The 22,797-nt window shown below is 28.0% G+C and overlaps 2 protein-coding genes across 2 annotated transcripts; both read left to right on the forward strand.

Annotated features, from left to right (window-relative positions):
• The first annotated feature begins 1,871 nt into the window (after positions 1 to 1,871).
• On the forward strand, positions 1,872 to 5,129 carry LOC113381126. The gene is made up of 7 exons (XM_026620107.1): positions 1,872 to 2,141; positions 2,355 to 2,542; positions 2,599 to 2,611; positions 2,683 to 2,885; positions 3,348 to 3,477; positions 3,541 to 3,684; positions 4,742 to 5,129. Exons 1-7 carry the CDS (start codon positions 2,090 to 2,092, stop codon positions 5,023 to 5,025), a joined length of 1,014 nt encoding a protein of 337 aa, XP_026475892.1. The 5' UTR covers positions 1,872 to 2,089; the 3' UTR covers positions 5,026 to 5,129.
• Positions 5,130 to 10,102: 4,973 nt separating this feature from the next.
• Positions 10,103 to 21,970, forward strand: LOC113363917 (arf-GAP domain and FG repeat-containing protein 1-like). Its single transcript, XM_026606400.1, has 7 exons — positions 10,103 to 10,361; positions 19,923 to 20,062; positions 20,133 to 20,283; positions 20,354 to 20,532; positions 20,957 to 21,322; positions 21,396 to 21,736; positions 21,824 to 21,970. Exons 1-7 carry the CDS (start codon positions 10,198 to 10,200, stop codon positions 21,857 to 21,859), a joined length of 1,377 nt encoding a protein of 458 aa, XP_026462185.1. The 5' UTR covers positions 10,103 to 10,197; the 3' UTR covers positions 21,860 to 21,970.
• Positions 21,971 to 22,797: the final 827 nt, after the last annotated feature.

The raw sequence follows: 22,797 nt of genomic DNA on the forward strand, positions 1-22,797 counted from the left end.
ATCAAGATGAAACGCGAGCATAAGCTGCACGTACCTTAAGCATAATCATGGGTACTTTCGTATTGTGTTGGCTTCCATTCTTCTCCTGGTACCTTAGCACGTCCTTGTTGTGGAACACTGCGATTGCCCGGATGTGTAGTCGCTATAGTATTCTGGATCGGTTACTTCAACTCCACTTTGAATCCTTTGATCTACGCTTACTTCAACCGCGAGTTTCGAGAAGCCTTTAGGAACACCTTGCAGTGCGCGTTTTGCAGCTTGTGTAAGAACCAGCCCGTGGACCTGGATGATTTGGACACTAGGAGATCTTCTCTGCGACCATATGAGGACAGAAAAAAAAGTGTCTATTCGGAGACTTATCTGAAGCACGTCGATCGCCGGAGGAGTTCGGAGTTCGGTTCGTCGTTATGAGTGGAACTGGTGTCGTCCTTATCCGGATAAGGTGACCACCAGCTTTTAGTGTCGGCGGGAGACGCTGGTGTAAGAGAACTTGCGAATAGACTACAAGTTTAGCCAATCCAATTGACAGTTTGTGATTTGATAAGGACTTCCTTGTGTTCTGTTGACTAAAGTTCTAATTTGTACATATAGTTTTAATACATCTATTTGTTGATACGAATAAACTAATTTTTACGAGTGTCCTGTGTCCCGTTTTTTCCATGGCGTTGCAACAATTTTAGGCTTTAGTTAAATGAGTGATATTATCAAAGTTTTAAAAAAATGTGTAAATATTTTGTTTTTTGTACATAAATAAATATATAAATAATATAGTTATATTTAAGCAGCGATTTGCCGATGGATAATATAAACTTTAGCATAAATTTAGATAGATTTAAGAAACAAAATTAATAACTAAAAATTGTTTTAAACATTTGATTTTTTATTTCTTTATTATAAATATTATCAGATAAACATTAAAAACGCAACGTTTACGTATGAAAATATTTATAAACATATTGTGAATATTTCCTATACGTATCATATGAGGTTTGCTTGGTAAAACACGGCCTAAAATCTAGTCAAAAATCTATATAATTATTGATAAAGCTGTCTATAAATAGCATTGATTTCATTTTTATATCAATTGTAAATTGTATATTGTTCAATTCATTATAGGTATTTTAATTTATTTATTTGTAATATAAACTCATTATTTACTATTTAATTTATATATTCACTGCTATTAAATGTATAAATGTTTTATAAAAATTGATTTGTATTTAAAAAAAATAAAATAGCACTTTTTTAGTCTGTGTGATTTGAGATGTAAATATTGATTATTAAAAATTTGTCATCGTTTTGGAAAAGTTTTCTATTATTTTATTTAAATTTTAGGAATTAAGGTAGGTACTTTCAAAACATTTTTTCTGTAGAACCACTTTTGCTGACTTTTGTGAATGCAGAAACCATATTTTTGCGAGAAAAAAAGATATAATGCATAATTTTAATATAATTATATTATGTTATTTATAATTTTTCATTTATTCTTTATTTATGATCCATGTCTTATTTAATACAAATGTCTGCATAAAATGTTCCTTTTATCGACATATGTGAAAACATTAAGCTGAAATCTTGATTATTTGTATATCAACAACGTCGAAAATTTTTTTAAGCATGCATTTTTACTATTAGAATCTATAACTATTAATTGTTTAAAGGTGATTTATAAAGTAGTAGTTTATTATGCTTTATCAAATTGTAATTTTGAACTTCGCAGACCTTTTTATTAGCTTTTGTCAACTCTCACCAGAGCGCTGATGTCGGCCTTTCTGGTGTACGGGTTCGTCATCTGTCAAAATCGACATCCTCCTTAAGATTCTTTAAATCCCAACTAAAACATTACTTAATACTTAAATAAGGCTGTGATAGTGTTTAAAACTATAATATATCTTATCTTTTTAAGCCTTTAGTCACGTATTGAATGTAAATTGCAAATTTCGCGCTTGCACAACATTCGTAGTGATATGTAATTCAAGCTTGCTTAATACTAAACTGTTGCTGGCTTCCAATAGAAATAGTGTTTATATTATGTAAAGTCGTATTTTTTATTTGAAAATAATTTATTTGGCATAATAACAGTTTCAAAATGTGGACTTTTATGGTGCTAGCAAATATTATAAGCTTTTTCATTTCTTCAGGTAAACGTACATGTATAAATATAGATAATGACATGTCATAAAAATCGATTTGTTTTATATGTTTTCAGGTGTGATTTTGTAGTGAATTTGAATTTTTATGTTTTAATAATCAAGTAAACGATTAGCATAAACTGTTATTATAAAGACTGAAAATTCACTTATTTATTATTATTGTTCTGTGTGAGTATATTTTAATAAATTCTATGATTGTAGTTTTTAGTGCAGCGGTTACAACAATCAAGCCTGGTGTAGTAGCAGTAGATATTGGTAACAATTTAACACTGCCATGTCCTGGTGAACAAGGTGTAGTCTCTTGGATTAGAGACGGTCGTGAACCTCCAGATCACTCAAATGTTCAAGATAATGGTAGTTTAGGCATTTGGGACGTTCAGCCTTCTGATGCAGGAATTTATACTTGCAATCGGGATGGGAATGAAATAAAAAAGAATCTATTAAGATTATAGTAAGAAGTAAGTAGATAATATAAAAAATATTGATAAACTTGTAATCTTATTATTCATATACATGATTTTGTTATTAGCTCCTCCACCACCTTTAGTAAATGTAACAACACATATGTCTACAGTTTTGGGGCTGGTTTTATGGAATGTTAATGGTTCAGGGGGTTATCCGATAATTGATTTTACAGCTGAATATAAACTGCATAGTTTTCCAAATGGTAGTGGTGCTCCTGAAAATGAAACATGGAAGATTATAAGTCCTGCACATATGAGTCCTAATACGGTAAGTACAGTGTAATAATCTTTATAGTTTTGGTATTATTTCTCATTGATTTTTTTTAGCCATTATCTCTAGGTATTTTTATTATTTATTTTATAAGCACTGAAGATTATTTTCTTGTGTTTTTAATCTTATAATTAATTTTATTTCAGCCCTTCTATTATATGTCTATATTTATTTATGTTTTTGAATTATTATTTATTTATTATATATTCATTTTTATATTGTTTTTGCTTCATGTACTTTAAATTATTATAATAAATGTGTTGAAACAATTTTGATTTTTTATTTTAGTTAATTTAAACAATTGTTATGTTTGCCATGATTATATATAGCCTAAATAACAAGTTTTAAAGTGCTGAACACAACCTGTATGGGTACAGTAAGTTTATCTATCAATATGAATAATTTTTTAAATACTGCTACATGTCCTTGTTCTTTCTAATTGAATTTTTATTTTCACAGAGACAAATCGACATTTATCATCTGATACCAAATACAACTTATGCCTTCAGAGTATGGGCAACAAATGCTTTAGGGCCTGGTGAAAAAGTTGAAGTTTTAGGAGCAACTTTGTATTTTGATGGTGAGGCAGGTCAGTAAAACATTTATTTTATAAATAATTACATTTAAAGCTAATTATTTATCTTTCTTATAGAACTGGCAAGACATTTGTTAACAGGGGCAGATCAATTCGATACTAGGGTTTGGGTGGCTGCGGTTGCTGTGGTTATGGGCACTCTGACTGTTCTGACATTTGGGACATGTTTGTTACTATATAAAGAATGTCGAGCGCCTAATGGTAAGTTTTAAGATGTTTTTTTGCATATAAATGTTATTTGGTTTGTGAACGTTACTAAACATATAATGGTGTGCGCCAATATATATATTAAATAGATATTTCATTACTCCATTGAATAAATTGATTTTGATTTATTTATTCATAATTGTTGGCTACATGAAAATAATTTTGATCCAGGTGTTTCATGTATAATTACAAATATCTCATCATATTTGTTTATTTCATTTACATTGTTATTAGTTTTTGATGTAGTAGACATTCAATGTGTAGTTAATTTAATGTTATATTTTTGTTAATATTATGCTTAATGCTTCATAATAAATTTTTTATCCAAATAGCGAAAACAAAAAAAAATCCGAGGTTTGATTGTTATTGGTGTGCTGCTTTCTTATAAAGTGTTCCATCTTATTTCTAATTATGACTAAATTATCATCAGTATTTTGTGTGATTATTTTCAGATATTCAAAAATATTTATTAATACTTTCACACAAGTTATTGTGTGTGATCAAATGTTAGTGTAGTGCTCATGATTGTTGTTATCAATGGTCCCCAAATATCATTGTGTATTTTCCTATGTATCGATGTGATAAATAATAAATGATATGTGTGTAGTGCCAAAAAAATTTTGAATACTACAAGAAATTTTGTAAGTAACAGTAACAAGATTTTTGACTATTGGTTACAACGCTTGAATTGTTTTTCGTTGCATTAATGAATAAAATAATATATCAAATTTATTGATTTGTATTACCTCTTTGCTTTCAGTAGCATGTTACTTTCCTAAAGCTTTTAAATATATATTTTTTTATTGAAATTTAGGTTTTATTATATTTTTATAATTTTCTCTGTCTCGATTTACAATATAAATGGCAACACACTTCTTCATCTAAATAGATACTTTCTGCTTGGTAAACTATCTGAATGTATTTTTTTCTAGGAATCTCTAATGTAATTATCTATATCCTTTTTGTATATGTATATACTTCAATTATAGCTTAGCCACTGTCAATTTAGAAACAGTTCACATTTTTCTAAAAATCAATCTTCAATTTTCAGAAGATGATATGTGTCTCCAAGAAACAATGGAGTTAGTACCAAACATTATCTTAAATCCTGGATACTGCGAAATGCGTTCTGAAGCAAATGCCAATGATATTCGATACTCTATCAATAACTCCATTAATGAAGAAATACTTTCAAATGGAAGACCTTTCGGAAGCATCAGAAAGAAGAGGAACTCTCAAATCAGTAACGGATATATGCCTGTCAATTCTGATGATGAGGACTTTTATCCGTGCATGGTCTTTAGTGGAGGCAGTAATCGGGCAAGGAAAGTTTGATTTTTGTTTATTATTTTTGTGTTGTATGATATGTGTTGTGCACCTCCGAAAAGAAAGTATATTGTCAATGCTTGAAGTGGAAGATGGAGATAAAGTAAGCATAGTAGAGCACTAAATAAATTAAATTAGCACTGCAGTAATTTTTAATGATATGTTATGTTTGTGGTGTAAGAAACTTTACAGTGCTTGCTTGTTTACCACTTCTTATTTCATCGATATTTTTCGATTTATTTGAAGTGAAAAATCAAGCTTTGACAATATTTTATTAAATTATATCAGAAATTTAATTGAAATTAGTAAATGCACAAGAGTTATTTAAGTTTTATTCTGCAAATATTTTGATTGCATTGAAATAAAAAGAAAGTGATAGTTTATAACAATGGTTTTAAGCAATAAATTATCTAAAATTTTCTGGGGTGCATCGTTGTCAATTTATATTTATAAAATATTATTTTGAAACTTGCAGTAAAATGAAGTATACAATGTTAGTTCAGGTTGTTTTTACTTAAATTTTTAATTTACTTTAAAATAATACAATTTTAAGAAAAAACACATTTTAAATTAAAATAAATTAATTTGGCAAAGATCTCAAAATATTTTTTCATCCTGTAAATATTAAAACTATTGACAATAGTAAATGCAAACAAACCAGCCTTGCTGACAAAAATGCAAACCAAATTTTTCAACTTGAACATTTTATCAAAATTCTTCCATCGAGCAAGCTATTGTGAAAAAAAGAAACGTTATTAGTATTATTGAATAGTAATAATTGAATTAGTAATAAAGTACTGATTTATTAGATACATAAAAGTAGAAATCATCATTTTGATGTTAGATGTAATGTTGACAATATTATTTAAGTTCCTTTGATGGAGTGTGATAAGAATCTGGATGTTTTTGAGGCTGATGTCGTGTGCAATTGATCCAGAATCATAATATTCGATCAGACTGACATAAATTTGTAAGGAAATGCAATGCAATTGCAGGATCAGCCTTTTAAAAATATAATCAATCATTCATATCATCTTCATTAGTTCATCATCCAAATCATATTCTCTTTATAATACATTTTTAGTTCGTTATATTTAATTCTGTTAGACGTAAATTATTGTTTATCAGTATATAAAGCTATCACAAACTCTAAAAGAAACTTATCACAAACTCACAAAGAAAATTGTACAATTGAATAGAAAACAATTCAATAATCTCACATTAATATTCATCTAAACAATTGCGCAATTAATTCTTTTAGATCACATTTAGGACCCATATCGCTTTAAAATCAAAGGACCCACTAAAACACTTACCTCTCCAAGTAATTTTCATAAGCTTCCATATCACCTAAAACTCATTCATAAAACTTTAAAATGTCTATCGAGAACTTTCAATTGAATAAATATAATACTAAAATACTAAATAATACATTATACTCAAATTTTATAAAACCATATCAAGATTAAGTCATTTTAGAAAATTATAAGCGTGTATCTGTAATAAAATGGTATAAATATAAAAAAAAAATTGATTTAAGCCCCTAATATGTGAAACAATCATAAATGTCGCATATTAATAATAACCGTGTTAGTAATTAATCGGCAATATAAAATATTATAGACATTTTTAGGGTTCCGTACTATCAAGAATATATTCTATTATTCCAATTTATTTATAAGAAATCGACTGAATGATATTATTTAAGAAAAATAAGATTACATGTACAGGGTTCAAAATACTGATTTAAAATTGATACCCATTTATTATTTGTGCTAATATTTTCTATCTTATTTTTATCTAAGTTTATTTTTTAATATTTTCTTCTTAATTTATCACTTCTATATGACACACATCTTACATAATGATAAATTAGATGTACAAATTCGACAGTTTTCACGATTTTTTATCTTAAGTCTCTAAATTACTCAAAAATCAATGTACAATCACAGTTTTCACGAATCATCTCATATAAATCATTGTAAATCAGAAATTGTTAAGATTATAATTAAGCAAATGGATAAACAATTATTGGTGTGTAATGTAAAGATAATTTATAAAGCAAAAATTAAATTTGTTTATAATGAATACAAATGCAAATGCAAACATCACTAGACGAAGCACTTAGGAATTATGTACATGAGTTTCTACGCATAGATTAGATTTGTTAAGAAGTTTAAATGTATATATATATATATATATATATATATATATATAAACTATGTTTACAAAGTCACTGTTATTATCGAACAACATTTGATGCACTAGCTTTTTTAATGAAATAGCGTTTTAGGTCATATATAAGTTATTCTGAACATATGACAAACAGTGCCTATGCATAATTAATTTAATTAAGCTAAAAAAAAATCACAAATAAGTACAGAGGACATGTTAGAATTAGCCAAAGGTTGTAAAAGGATATGGTCAACTCTTTGTTAGTATTTTTGCAATATACAGAGAAAATAGTATCGTGGATATTTTCATAGTTTAGAATGCATTATCATGATGAAATTTTGCATATTATCATGAATAATGTCTTCTCAATGATGGTTTGTCCACGAATTTAATTTTTTTACGAAATTTTGTAGTAGAAGCATTATTAATACAAAAACTGTGTTGTTATTCAAGTGCTTAAAATGAAACAAATATTCAAACAATATAGGCTTCATAGATAACTGTGGTAGAAATGTTTACAATGTTCTAGATGTACTGATGAAATAGAAAAATTACATTCAAGTGGTTTTACAAAATCAAGAAATATATATTTCCATATTAACATTCAACAAGAAGTCTAAAATGCAATTCATATCGTAGACACAAAAGTAACAAAAGCATTTAATATTGATTTGTTCTATAAAATAGTCATAAAGTCATACGATTAGTAACATAAAAGCTAAATCAAGAAAATATAATATAAATTTTTATATTGCTAATTATTGATAACAATTATATTAATTTAAAGTTTTGCAGGCTGCTGAAATGTGATTCAAGCAAAATATATGTACGCCTTAATTTGCTTACAATTAGATCAATTTAAAATAGTGACAGACTTGATGAAATTAGATAAATGATTTAGCTACGGTTGTTATTTATTTATAATTAATATTATGTTAGATAACTCGAGCCTTTAGGTAGGCTAAAAGGCTTTAATCTATGATATATACTTATTAGCGTTGTGAAAAGCAAAATAGTTGTTAATTATAAATTGCTGCAGAAGAAAGACTAAATTATCAGTTGCTTTTTTGCTATAGAAATTAACTTAGAAGCCATGATTTAAAATGAATGAAGCCATTGCTCATTGTAATAATTAATATATTATATTAATATAATCTTAATTACAAGATGAAAGTTATCGATGTCAAAAGTGATATTAATTCGTAATTACTTTGAAGTAAATATATACGAGCATAATCAATTAAAATATTATTTTTATGTAAACGTTTTATTGTTAATTATATAATTAACATATTTAATTTATTTTTAAAATAACAAACACTGTCACATTTAATATTATATGTGACTACTACCAATTTCAATTTTATATATGGTATATCACAAATGTATGTTACCAATAAATTTATTATTTAAAAAAATATGCTGATAATTGTGTTCAAATTTTACAAATTCATATGATGTAAAGAACGATTTTTCAATGAAAATAATCAAATGGTTTCGTGAAATCAATATAATTACAATTCCAACATTTTGATACCATTTTAGTAATTTTTACATTGAATTGATATTAATCTCAACAACATAAATATTTAATTTTATCTTTTAGTTATATATTATTAATTATTATAGATATCCAAATGGTATCAAGATGTATAGCGATTTTGATAACAAATTATAAAAAAAATAATAATGGATAAAATCAGCATACACTGTGATTTTTTATATTGCTGTTAAAACATTAATATTTAACATAATAAGTGTTCAATATTAAAATTATATTGATGTCATTTTTACACAATTCAATAGTTAATAATTAAAATATTAAGCTAAAATCCAGGTTTTGCGAACTGAGATAAAGATATCTTTATAATGTTGGAGTATAGGGACCTAGGCATTTTTAAAGAAATTGGCTCATAATCGTTTTATGTACTAATATAAAACTGGACTAAACATATTTTTATTTTGAATAAAATCAGTTTGCAGAGCCTCGAATAATCTTATAGTAATTGCCACCCCATCCCAGTGTATTGTCGTTGTCAATAAATAATTAAAATACACAGTAATATGCATGAATTATAGTGATGTGCAATATAATCAACATAATGGACATTGTTAACTGTATTTATTATTATATCAAAGCTATGTAATGCAAATATATGATCTAAAGACTGTCATATTTAATTCATTTTATGTTTCTTCAGTTATATTTTCATACTCGTGTCCTATTTGTAGCATTTGTTTCATTTTTATTCAATTTTTTTTATATATGTATATTATAATATGAATTAACCAAATATTTTCTTTTCCAGCAATAGAAGAAACAACAGAGTTGTATTGATCAGCAGAAGAACAAGGTGTAGGTAGTGCAATCAATAGATTCTTTTAAGAGACCAAGAATAAAACAATTATCAGTACATATAATATTGAGCTTCCAAACTGCACTCGTAAATATTTTAGATAATTAGAAATAATAATGCGATGAGATGATTATAAACTAGGGTACAATAAAACAGAGTAATTTATTATTAAGTAGACAATGAATGGAACCAATTTAGATAATTGATTTGTATATATGAAATAAAAGGATATTAATTAGATAATTATTGTATATATTTTCAGTTATTAGGAATATTTAACAAAAACTGGTAAAAATGGTGATTTTTTTTTTAAATGTGTGTGTCGGGTACAGCATATTTAAAACGGTAAATATGTATTTCATCATTTTATAGTAAGTTTATATAGTTATTGTATCATAAGTATATGATTCTAAAACAATGACGTATCAAAATTCAAAATGTTCTGTACGTATTTTTAATTTGTATCTCGCGCCGCTTATTGCATGATTTCCATCCAACTTCATACTAAAACACAGCCCGTTTGGCCAACTCTATGGAAGTTGACATGAGGACATGACAGTCCAAATAATAAAATAACCACACAATCAAATGAAAGTTCTAGTAATAACAAGTGTCTAACAAAGCTATAATTAATTTTGTTTTATAAACCATGGCTTCGAATCGGAAAAAGCAAGAGGATAAAAACCTAAAGACTTTACGTGAATTAGTTACATCGCAAGGGAATCGACAATGTTTCGACTGCAATCAGAGGGGACCTACATATGTGAATATGACAATTGGTTCGTTTGTTTGTACGAGATGTTCGGGGATTCTGTAAGTGATTTTTCGATTAATCATTTATTTACAATTAATATTTTGTTATTAAATTGTATTTGGAACGCTCGGGTGTGACTGGGTGAATTGTTATGTAAAGAATCTTCTTAGAGTGTGCATGACACACTGTTGGTTCTTAGAATTAAAACAATTTATACTTGGACTTTTGCAGAAATATTATCACTTCTACAATTAAGAATATTATAAGGTTATACGGAATTTACTTTGAATATTTTTATTTTATTGCAAGGCTGAAAATTGCTGTGGTTTAGATTTTCACATAAAACTTAATAGTACATTCTTTAACTTTGGTATTTGCTTTCTTGTATTGCAACAGTTTTCTAATCAATATTAATAAAATTAAACTTTTTGTCATTTTAATTTTAAATTCTACTATCCAAATCATCTGTAAAACTTGTGTTAAGTGAATTAAATGAATTCAAATTAAGTTAGTTTATTTTGCACAACCTGGATTGGGTATGATTTGGTGTAGTTGTTTGTATTCGAGATTTCTTTTATGAGCAACTGAGAATAATATTTAATGCCTATTAGTATAATTATTATAATTTTAATTTTTGAGCTTGTTGGTATATTTTATTTATACCCTTCGAATGCTCCTAATCAATTATAGTGTAAATTTTGAGAAAATTGGTTCTACTGTTACTTGAATAGTATTTGATAAACTGAACTTTTTAGTAAAATTATTTAAAGTTATTATTGAATAATCTCAATTAAAGTATTGAAAATTGTAAATTCTGTTTTTGTCAATGCAATGCCAATAGTAATTAGTAAGAAATTTAGCACAGCCTATTTAATTTGACCCTTACAAATTTTTGCAGTTATTTTCATTACTCAATCAATTGAACATTATCATATTAAAACTGTTGTAAACAATTTGGCTGAAGATGTAAACTGACTCAAGAATTTTTTTCTTATGTACAAATTTGAAATTATGAATATGCAATAAATTTGAAATTCTGCTCAGGCACTACTCTCACTCTCTTCAAAGAAAGTATCAGACAATGCTTCTCTTAACTTCAACATTTGAAATGACACACATTTCTACAATGAGGCACTTAAATCAAATTGTTGATCGAATACGGCACTCCTTTAATAGTTGTCATTGAAATGCTAATTATTGAAGCTAATTGGCATTTTAAATAGCACAAGAAAATGCTTATTGTTTGAGTATTTATCGGTTATAGACTTCTGATGAACTAGCACGATTGAGAAAATGGCGCAAACTCTATTCAAAAGTTCGATCTAGACCAAATTGTAGATTAACAGAATATATATTAATGGCAATTATTTTATTAAATCAATATATTTTCAACTTCTCGTAGGATAGGTTATAGTGATCGCAAAAAAATCGAAAATGAAAATTTTTATATATCCTTAATTTTTTGGGCAGGCGGGTCCTGCGATTTCGGAGATCCAATAAAAATAATACATTTGGCGGTCTAGAATGATCATTAGACATATGCATATCAAATTATCAGTTATTTTATAGAGATTTTAATAATGAGTACAAATGTTGTTTACAAATCTGTGGGTTCCGTACCAATGATTAACCATTAGATTTCTAAAACAACTGCGCAGCGCGATTGCTTTGAAAAAAGTTCATAATATTCAGCAAAATGGGCAAAACAATTGTCGTACTGGAAGTTCCAACAATTTGCCTTAAAAGGCTAAGGTGTTATATGTCCCGGTTTGGCTGGGACTGTCCCGGGTTTTCGAAAAGCATAAGCTTAAATTGGCGCTTAGTTCTCTCAGAAACTGCCATTTTTTGCACATGTTGCTCTGTATCTTCGAAATGGCCGGACCTGCTTTGCCAAAAACTAATCACCTCTTCTCCCAATCATTACAAATTGAGTGTTTTTAGATCATTCAAATCAGATACTCCGTTCTCTCAAAAACCTGATTTCTATTTTTGGCATTCTTTGCTCCGTATCTGTCACGGCTGGACCTGCCTTTGTCAAAACTAATCAGCACATCTCCCTTTCGATAGTTTGAACCATTTTTTGAAGATGTTTTTTGAACCATTCAAATCGGTTGGTCCATGCGCCCGAAAACGTGGACGATAAAATGCGGACATACAAAACACACCACGTCCATTTTTTCTGAGGTATGCCAAAATGTTCAGAAACCTCTGATACGTGAAGATATGGGAAAAAAATTATTTTCGATTTTGGGCCCATTACTATAACTACCCTGCGGAAAGTTAATTACAACTACTCATCAAATATCTGAAAATATATGCTCATATGAGACAGTACATGAATGGAAAAAATGGCTGAATACAAAATTTCGAAGGCGGGTTAAAATAGCCTCTTACTTTTTTTTCAAAATAATTATAAAGAACGATGACAGAATTTCATAAAAAGTTTAAAATCGAAAAGTATAACATGAGACTTAATATAATATATAATTGAATTATAATGTTCTCCAAAAAGTCAGTAAAATTAAATTAAATCCGAATTAAAAAAAATATTTAAAAAATTGATATTTATTGCATTTTTGAATAGTATTAGTTATTTTAAAAATATTAAGTTTTATTGCATACACTCCACCCGTCGACCCGGATTACCATAACTAAAAATTACCGTCCAACTTTTGACTTAAAAAATATGGTCACCTTACTTGAGGCACGATGCCATGCACCACTAGTTTTTATTCAATTCGGTATTTTATTCAATTCTATAAATTTATAAAAAAAGTTGTTATCCACTTGAGAAAATCAGTGGGTGCAGAATGTTTGAGAATCGCAGTGAACCACTATTAAACTAGTTTGTATCTATCTACTAGCAAATTTGTGATAAGAAAATCGGAAGCGGATAATAGAATTTAGCTAGAAATATTATATATTTTATTAATGTCCTTCGCGTTTTAATCGACACGTGTGAATATTACATATAAATAAATTGACTGGCATTACATGCATCGATTTGTATTTTGTTATTTTCGATCTCTGTTTGCTATTGTGCAAATAACGGGATTTGTATAATTCTGTTTACATATCCAATTTATTTTCTTATGTACATTCTTTTCTCAAGTAGAATTTGTATATGTCTATCACTAATCCAATTCGCAAAATTATCTGACCGATTTGTGTGTTTATAATTCTCATATCCGATTGTATAAAGTATTAAATTGTAGGATTCATCTGAGTGGAATTCAAAGAAGCCGCTTTGAAAACATGTTTTCACACATTCTAATTAATTGAATAAACTCAGCAGCAAATAGATAAAATGATTAAACATACACTCATACGGGTTCCCCAAATTTGTTTGTTTTAAATTCTACGCGTGCGAATATCGTGATGTCTTATCAAAATATTATGACAAATACAACAGCTTATCAAATATTATTTGCTAGTTTTATAAGCAAACAAATTTGAAATGAAATTTAAGTAGAATTTGTGTAGAGTTCATGGGTCAACGGTTTTTACATGTACTTGGAGGTGATGTTTTTGTTGGGAACTCATTATTTATAAATAAACAATTTATAAATATATATACTAAATGACCCGACAAATGTTGTCCCATATTCACGTCTACGATTTTTTAATATCATATACTAATATTTACCGTTTACCTAAAAATATAAGCTATGTTAAATGTAAAACTGCTTTAAATAAAATGATGAGTCTCAATTACCACATTATATTGGAAATTGGAGTCTTTTAAATGGTATAACAAATTCAGAAAAAAATAATATATAGTATCCGCGGTAAAAGTACAATATTACCTTGGATTTTTTCACCTAAAATAATTGCTCCAAGAATGTTGCTATTTTCTTATATTATTCTCCAATAATATTGCTATTACATTTTTCATAGTAATAATTTAATATACATACATTATTACCAGGAACGCTCCTGAGGTCCTCAGCGCCTCCGAGGATTTTTTTTTCTAGACCCCCCCCCCCTATTATTTTATCTGTTTTAAAAGTTTATCATTAAAATTATTATCAATAATTAATATTTAGCTTTTGAAACACTTTACTTATTCATTTTGGGCATTTTATGCGATTTATTCTATTGAGCAAATCATGGATAGCAAAAAAATTCTAGCGTTACATTATTGAACATAACCATAACATAATAGCACTGGTACTTCATATTGGATTATTTTACTTTAATTTTTTATTTATCTTAAACTACTCCTAATTGATATCGTAATTGTATGTATTCATCTTTACTTTCCTATTTGTTGTTTTAAAGCGAAATTTCTAACGCATTTTTTAAAAATATTGTGCAATGATTAGTAAAAGATGCGAATTCTATTGAAACAAAACTATAATGAAAATTTCATATCCGAATCTTGTGTTGGCGCCCCCTAAGGCGTGCGCTCGTATTTTGCGCATGCGTTGCATTCAAGGTAGGACCGGCCCTGATTATTACTTAATTTCATATTTTAAAGGAATTAATTGGTCAAATCCTGTTTATATGTGTGTAATTAATCTTATATTATTTTAATTTCTGGCACATCTCAGCTGCTTTTTGGCAATAATAATATAGACATTTCAATTTTCTTGTTCATAATCATGAATTTATTATACATATTCTAATATTGCCTAGGCTTATAAGTAAATTGAAATTTTTGGCAGATGACAGTTTTCATTTGTTTTCAATGCCAAACAATGCCTCAAATATTTCAATGTCAAACAATGACATATCGTTTTTATGCCATTTATTTCTACAATAATGCTATATTTTTATAATCACGTACATCCTAAAAAAAATCCCTTAACAAACTTTAGAAAGATTTATCAAAATCCGAATAATCGTTTAGAGAGAGTATATTTACATACATCATTACAGAAGAATTTTATATATAAGATATAATAATTAGTCCATTTTCCATGCATTAATTTCTAATTAATTACAGAATTCAAGAAAGTAATTTTGACATTAAGTACAAATAACTGTAAAGATTTTGAAGGAGAAAGTAAATAGATCGTTTTGAATTTCTTACTGATTATCATCGCATTGACATGTCCACAATTTACAAAGAATCAGTTTAATATGTTTTTGTTGGAATCTTCTAATCACGCTAATTTAATAAACAAAATTTTGCTTGCGATTGATGATGAGGGTCTTTTGAAGAGTACAAATCAACTGATACATTAATCACAAAAAATAAAAAATGTATATTAATATTAATAGTATGAACAATTTTTATATTTAAGTTGAACGACATTGTTTATATTATATAGTGGCAGCCCCGTACATGTATAATTTAACCTCCTAACAATTTTAGTTTAATCGCTTTTTCTATCAAATTTAATTCAAAGGTCAAAGAAATGCATAAATGCAGATATGTGTAAATTAATTAAAATTGTTTTTTGCGTTAATAAATCACTTGTTGTGCCATAAACAAATTTAATGACAATTATTTTGCAACATTATTAATTGAAAAACTTGATTAGAAATTGGCATAACACTCGTTATGTATAAAATTGTGTTCCGATCCATTTAAAGTTTCTAATTACTTTATTTAGAAATCTCTCTGCTGTGTGCTCGAATTTTGTAAGATCATCAAAAAAAAAACACCTGTGCAACCTTGGTATATCAGTAATTATTAAATTAAACATATTTTTAGATCTACATGTTTTTCATATAGTTTTTTGCAAATTTCGGCCACGACTAATTGATGTAAAAGACTTTAATTAAATTGGCAAGTTTTTTTGTACCGTGTTTGCAAATTTAATGTTTGTCATTTAAGATATTTTTGTAAGAAAAATATAAATGCCGCACGAGTTAAATAAATGACGGTAATTTTTTTATATTAATTAACTTATCATAATAATAATGATTCATTTTTAGTACATATTCGCTTAATATTTTGTGTAGCGATTGAGTACGCCTTTTATATTAATTTGTTTATTAACCAAGATCGAATCACGTCATCCAGTTATGCAAATTCATTTAAATAAACTGTAAATGTTGTTTGCATTTGTTCTTCGACATACGGAACAATTGTATTTATTAGTAAATATTATAATTTTCGAATTGCTTTCATTTATGTTTTTGTTAGTTCACCAATCATAAATATTTTCTAGTTATAATTTGCATATTGCAGATTTTGATTAGCATTTTAAAATCTATAATTAGAGCTAGTAAACAATTTATATATATATATATATATATATATTAGGGTGGTCCTTAAAATGGTCATTTTCGAATTTCCTTGCTCCCAGGGGCTCAAATGGTTCCAAATAGATAAAAAACAATTCTCTAAAAGTTTTAGCTCTTAATATTGACGTTTAGATAAAGCGCAATTTAATCAAAGTTTTGTATGGAAATAGCATGGAAAATTTTTCAAAAATTAAAAAAATGTTTTTTAGATGTAATTTAGCGAACAAATGAATGAATAAAGCTTATTCATTTGTCGCCAAGTTATTTCTAAAACATTATTTTTAAATTTTCAAAAAATTTTCCATGCTCTTTCCATACAAACTTTGATTGAATTGCGCTCTATCTAAACGTTAATATTAAGAGATAAAACTTTCAGAGAATTGTTTTTCATCAATTTGGAATCATTTGAGCACATGGGAGCAAAGAAATTCGAAAATGACCATTTTAAGGACCACCCTAATATATATATATATATATATATATATATATATATATATATATAATGCATGTATGTGTTTATAAATCTTGCCAAGTTACATGACGCAGAATTTTTCTCATTTTAAAAACATGAGACGTTGTACAAAATGGATTGGATTTTAGATGACGTTATGTGTTTTATAATTCATATTATAACATTTTCGAATAGAAACAATACTAGTGGTGCATGGTATCGTGCCTTAAGGCATATTGCTTGAACTTTCCGTCCCAAACACTAAATTTTTTTTTATTAAATTAGATTTTGGAAATATTTGGAAAAAAATGACTTTTATGAAAAATTGTTTTTTTTTTTATATTCTAATTTTTTTTGTGAATTTTTAACTTTTTTGAAAGCAATCATGCTGCATAGCCGATTTTTAGAGTAGAAATATCGAAGCGCCGTGTCGTAGTCTAACGTGTAAACATTAGCATGGAACAAATAGAAATGTACACAAAATTTATACCATATACTTTTTTTAATGGATCTCCGAACGCTAGAGCTGCTTTTCCAAAAATTTTAATTGTTCATTTCGTCAATACAAGTAAAATGTTTTTTGAATCATTAAAATTGGACGCTCCGTTTTCTCAAAAACTGAAGTACCATTTTGGCACTTTTTGCCCCGTATAATACGAATACGAATCGAATCGAATGTTTTTTAAATTATTCAAATTGGTTGATCCGTGTTTTCGAAATCATCATTGAAAATTTGTATCCACACACACACACACACATACATCCATTTTTCTAAATGCCAAAATATTCAGAAACTTTTGAAACGTAAAGATATATAAAAATTTTCATTTTTGATTTTTTTGCGATTAATATAACTTACCCTACGGGAAGTTGAAGAAGAATAAACTAATAACAATAAATAATGGTAACAACATAAAAATAGTAATAAATAATAATAATAGTAGATGTTAATAATAAATAATATTTTTAATACAAAATTACAAAGCCGAAATTGAAGAAAAAAATCTAAGCCTCCTTCCCCAAATTTTTAATTAGGTATATTGTTAACCAACTTAAATTCAAAAATCGAGTTTTAATTTTGTTATATTTAGCAGCAATCAGAACGTATAATAATCATATTGGGTTCTATGAGCCAGTTGTATTGACTTTTCACAAACGTGGATTTTATTTTTAGAAGGCAACCCAACGGTTGGCCTTAACTATATTTGATATATTTTATTATATTATGTCTCTAAAAGTGCTGACTTAAGTAGTGCTGGATTAACTCATAGGCCAGAGAGGCCTATAATTCTATAATTAATTATAGTAATTTATAATTAATAAATAGAATGATTCATTTGAATTATCATTAAAATAGGATTGCGGACTAAGACGTGGACGAAAAAATTTTCACTTTTCTGCTTATTACAAAGAAACGGCTCGGCCGAACCTCTCACAAAACTGATAACACTAGTCCTGGTACACTAGTCATCAAGATACATAGAATGACGATTTATTTCTTATTGATTAGTGATTATTTTTATTTTCTAAATGTTTAATTACAGTACGAAAAGTTTCAGCAATTTGCAAATGTAAAATTTTGTCTATTAAAAGGGCATCTGATCGAATAGGGCCTGAGTGGCAGAAAGCTTAATCCGCCATTGGCCTTAACGTAACGTTACTTTGTGATGCATAATGTCGGTCTGGTAAGGGACTCATTTTAACTTGAGTCATTGGAACTTTCGATTCAAAGCCCTTAAAGCCCTTAGCTCATACCACTAAGCCACGGGAAAGGTCATAATTTTTTCTACAGTTCAATTTGATTCAAATATCGTCTTGATCAATTTATTAATTTTAATAGATTTGAACTATGACTATAATATTTTCGCTAATGCGAATTTATTTATCGCTGTGTTATCAGCACGCGCGTGTTCTAATGCATCGTAATTCTTGTTTTTATTGTGATTTTTTTTTAATTCATAGAAATGGGTTTCCGATTAAAACAGACGCCCACAGTTAATTGATAAGAGTAGTTTAATGGGTTCGTTAAGTACGAAAGTACAGAGATAATATTAATACAATTGCAGGAAGATTTTGCTCGCAATGGAAAATGGAAATGGTAAAGGATATGTGCAATTATAGTATTGTACTTTTCAGTATACGTTATAATTATTTGAAAGATAGTGTTTTTATTGATTTTGAATTCAAAATTTTATACAGTAGTTCCTTTAAAAGGTGTTTTCAAAATTAGGTCATATTGGTTTTAACGTATTTAGTTTCAGTCTTAATGAGTACATAGTTTAGGTTTAGTTATACTAGTTACTACTCAGTCGTATAATACTGGTTTATATTATATTTATTATTATTATCATCAGTCCTCTGTTCCAAGGCAGATCCTGGTGCGGAAAATTGTCCACGGTTCAATCTTTACTTCGCATGCTTCCATGCTTCGTGTTAAGTGCCTTCAACATTTAGTTTATATATATAATACAATATATATATATATATATATATATATATATATATAAATTTGATTTGTTTATTATTATTCTTCTACATTTCGACATAAATTCCAACAATAGGCGTAAAACCAAATTGAACCAGTGCCGAGTCGCCAAATCAAACCAGAACGCGTACTGATAAGAGTTTATGTATAAATATTTTTCAAATAGTATTTCCATGCGTAATTTGTGTGAAATTATGACGTCCATTTCTCTGATATGGTAATCAGTCAGTCTGCATCGGTCGTTCACGCTGCTTAGAGAAGATTGTGCCATTTGTGGTCATTGTATTGGGACAATTAGTTGCAGTTTTGTATCAGAGCTGCATAGAAACGCTTACGAGATCCTGATAGTTCTTGTTTTGTGATACTGCTGTGTTGTTGTTGTAAGCCCAATTGTCATTTAATTGCACAAAACTTGAATCACCGTACTGGATTCGTGTTACTTTTAAGACAACTTCCTATTTTTAATTTAAACTTTCTTCCTTCCAGGCGCGGATTGACGCCCCCGCATCGCGTAAAATCAATTTCGATGGCTACTTTTACATCAGAAGAAATCGAACAGATTAGACTTAAAGGCAATGAGAAATGTGCAGCCACTTGGATGGGCCTGTGCCAGAATACAAATAATAGTATATACACATTTAGAGAAATTATTGGTTTAACAACTTGATTTGAGAGACTAATTTGATTCTGTTTCAGTTCCAGAACTGAAAGAAGAGCATCAGCTCAAGGAATATTTGTCGGATAAATATGAAAAGAAAAGATTTTATATTGAGGAGAATGCTGTGAAGAGTCCGACTAACGGAATATTAATTAGTAATAATGAAAGTAAACCTGTCGAAAGGCCCAAGTAGGTTCATTTCTTTTATATATGCAGCCCTTTCATTTCATCATACTTACTTGTTTCTTATTTTTTATAGAGAAACCGATAATTTCTTCAGCACAGATTTTGAAGCAGACTTTTCATCAGCTGATATTTTCAATTCGGTTCAAACTACACCGACGCACAACAATTGCAAACAAAATAATCAAAACAACAATGTCAATGGTCAGATGTCGTTTGCCAATTTTGATAATAACGCTATTTTCAATGCTGCGAGTGAGTTGAAATGTTTTTTCCATCTGTTTTTTTAAATGTGCTTTTGTTTTTAAATGTTTATCAGTGTTTGTTGTATTATTTCATTGTTGATTATCAATGGCAGTGCATTGTTTATAATAACTACAATTAGCATGATAATAATTTCATTTAAATAAGCTTTTGTTGATCAACTTTGCTTACAATCCAAAAAAATCGAATTTTTATAAAAAAAAATGTTTGTATATTTTGATATATAATAGTTTTACATAATATTGTTTATTATTTTGTAGCCCCCTAAATAAATTATATTAGTTGGGTATTCATAAAATAAGATTTTTATAAAAATTCATTGGACACAATGACCAGAAGGTTGTAAATCACTGTTCTAGACTATAATAGTTTACTATAAAATTTTGTTTCAGTAATTGAAAATTTTATTATTTAGCTTTAACTCAGTCCACATCGTCTTCCCTGAATAATTTAAAGAACTTCAATGATTCATTCAATGGACACACTGATGCATTTGGTTGTAGCCAATCTTTCAACAACATAAAATCAGTGAACCAGCAGCAACCACAACCAACTTTTCAAACTAATTTTCCTGTGATAAATAATGGCATATCTCCATTAAATACATTAAACATGAACAATCCTCCCCCGCCTGAAGATAAGTATGCTGCTTTAAAAGAACTAGAACTGGCAATGAAAAATGAGCAAAACAAACAAGAGGTATCTAGTAGTAATGGAATTTGGAATTCGCCTAAGGAAGTACAGAGTAACAGACCATGGGAAAGTGAATTTAATCATTCTGGTAAATATTATATTAATTACATTATGTTATGTTATTTGTTATAATTATGTATTTATATTATTTATGTTTTTAGCATTTGACCCAAAATCGTCCACTGTTACAAATCCATTCAGTTTGAAACAGACATCTGTCCAAAATATTTGGACCAGCCCTCAATCTGCTGTAGAAAATGTAAATCCTTTCAAAGTTGAACTAACAAACAAAATGAATCACAATATGAACAATGCAAATACTCAAAACCTATTTGATATCGATCAAAAATGGATTAATAACTCTCCTCCTAGTAACAATGTTAATGCAGCAAATGTGTTCAATCAGTCACCATTTGGTATGTCCAATTTTGACAATATTTTGCAAAATGGGAAGAGCGATTTTGGTAATGGGCAGAGCTGGGCTACTGCTAATCCATTCTCGGTAAGACTTTTTTAAAAGTCAATATTTCTAATTTACAATGTATCATTGATTTTATTTGCCATTATTCTAATTAATTCTTTTCTATAGTCTCCACAAGTAATGTCCAACAACCCATTCTTATGAAGATTTGCAAAGAAGACGTAGTACTGTACATAGAAAAGTGGCGAAAGAAACACAACCAGTGATCTGTATATTTTGAAATGAAAGAAGGGGATGTATTGCTCAATAATTTTAAGATCTTTTAAAATATATTAGTAGCTGTTAGAGATATATTTTCGCAAGATACAGATGGTGAAAGTGATATATTACACATTTCTTTTGTGTACATTGAAAAAATACTTGATGTATTTGCTTAATTTATTTGTAGTTTCAAACCTTTTTCACTTCAGATGTGCTAAATGCTGCTGTTTCATTTCTATTGTTAGTCAAATTATTTATTTAGTTTATTATGAGAAAGCAAAAAGGTTTGAAATTAACAATGTGCAATATGTCCTTCATTTTTATTTGTTTATTCATGGTGTAACAATTATGACTTAACAAATATTTTAATAATAAGTTTACTAGATAGGCCTAAACATTAAACTTTTGTTTGATGGGGAAAAAATGCATCAACAATTTCAAACTTGATAAATATTATGCTTGTGTTTGATGCATTTGAAGATACTCATTCTAATTACTCTTTACACATTCATTTTAATTTAAAGATATTCTATTATTTAACTAGCCTGTGAATGCTTTTTATTAACTTATGCTGCAATCTCTCTAACTATATCACCCGTGAAGTCACATTATTTTAATTTTGCTATTAGGATAATTAATTTAGATTCTAGTAATTTAATATTAAGAACATTTTATTAATATGCCTTATTCCAGAGAAAATTAGTGTTAAATTTATTGTTGAACATGTATAATTGTCCGACAACCAAAGAGATTTTAAAATGCATCTTTTTTTTTCATTATTGCTTAATCGAATTAATCGAATCGAATTAATATACCATTAAATTGCGTATAAAGGTTTTTAGGATATTTTACAATATTTTCTACACTTATAATTTGATTAT

Source organism: Ctenocephalides felis, unplaced genomic scaffold, assembly GCF_003426905.1.
Source record: "Ctenocephalides felis isolate EL2017-DRISC unplaced genomic scaffold, ASM342690v1 CF-g0.4_SCAFFOLD_00845, whole genome shotgun sequence".
Lineage (NCBI taxonomy): Eukaryota > Metazoa > Arthropoda > Insecta > Siphonaptera > Pulicidae > Ctenocephalides > Ctenocephalides felis.

What these genes read in the sequence shown, in the direction of transcription:
- LOC113381126 (XM_026620107.1), top strand. Translation starts at nt 2,090, where the DNA reads ATGTGGACTTTTATGGTGCTAGCAAATATTATAAGCTTTTTCATTTCT. An exon ending in CACATATGAGTCCTAATACG is followed by an intron (nt 2,886 to 3,347) that starts GTAAGTACAGTG and finishes TTATTTTCACAG; the next exon opens with AGACAAATCGACATTTATCA. An exon ending in AGAATGTCGAGCGCCTAATG is followed by an intron (nt 3,685 to 4,741) that starts GTAAGTTTTAAG and finishes TTCAATTTTCAG; the next exon opens with AAGATGATATGTGTCTCCAA.
- LOC113363917 (XM_026606400.1), top strand. Translation starts at nt 10,198, where the DNA reads ATGGCTTCGAATCGGAAAAAGCAAGAGGATAAAAACCTAAAGACTTTA. An exon ending in ACGAGATGTTCGGGGATTCT is followed by an intron (nt 10,362 to 19,922) that starts GTAAGTGATTTT and finishes TCTTCCTTCCAG; the next exon opens with GCGCGGATTGACGCCCCCGC. An exon ending in CGCTATTTTCAATGCTGCGA is followed by an intron (nt 20,533 to 20,956) that starts GTGAGTTGAAAT and finishes TTTATTATTTAG; the next exon opens with CTTTAACTCAGTCCACATCG.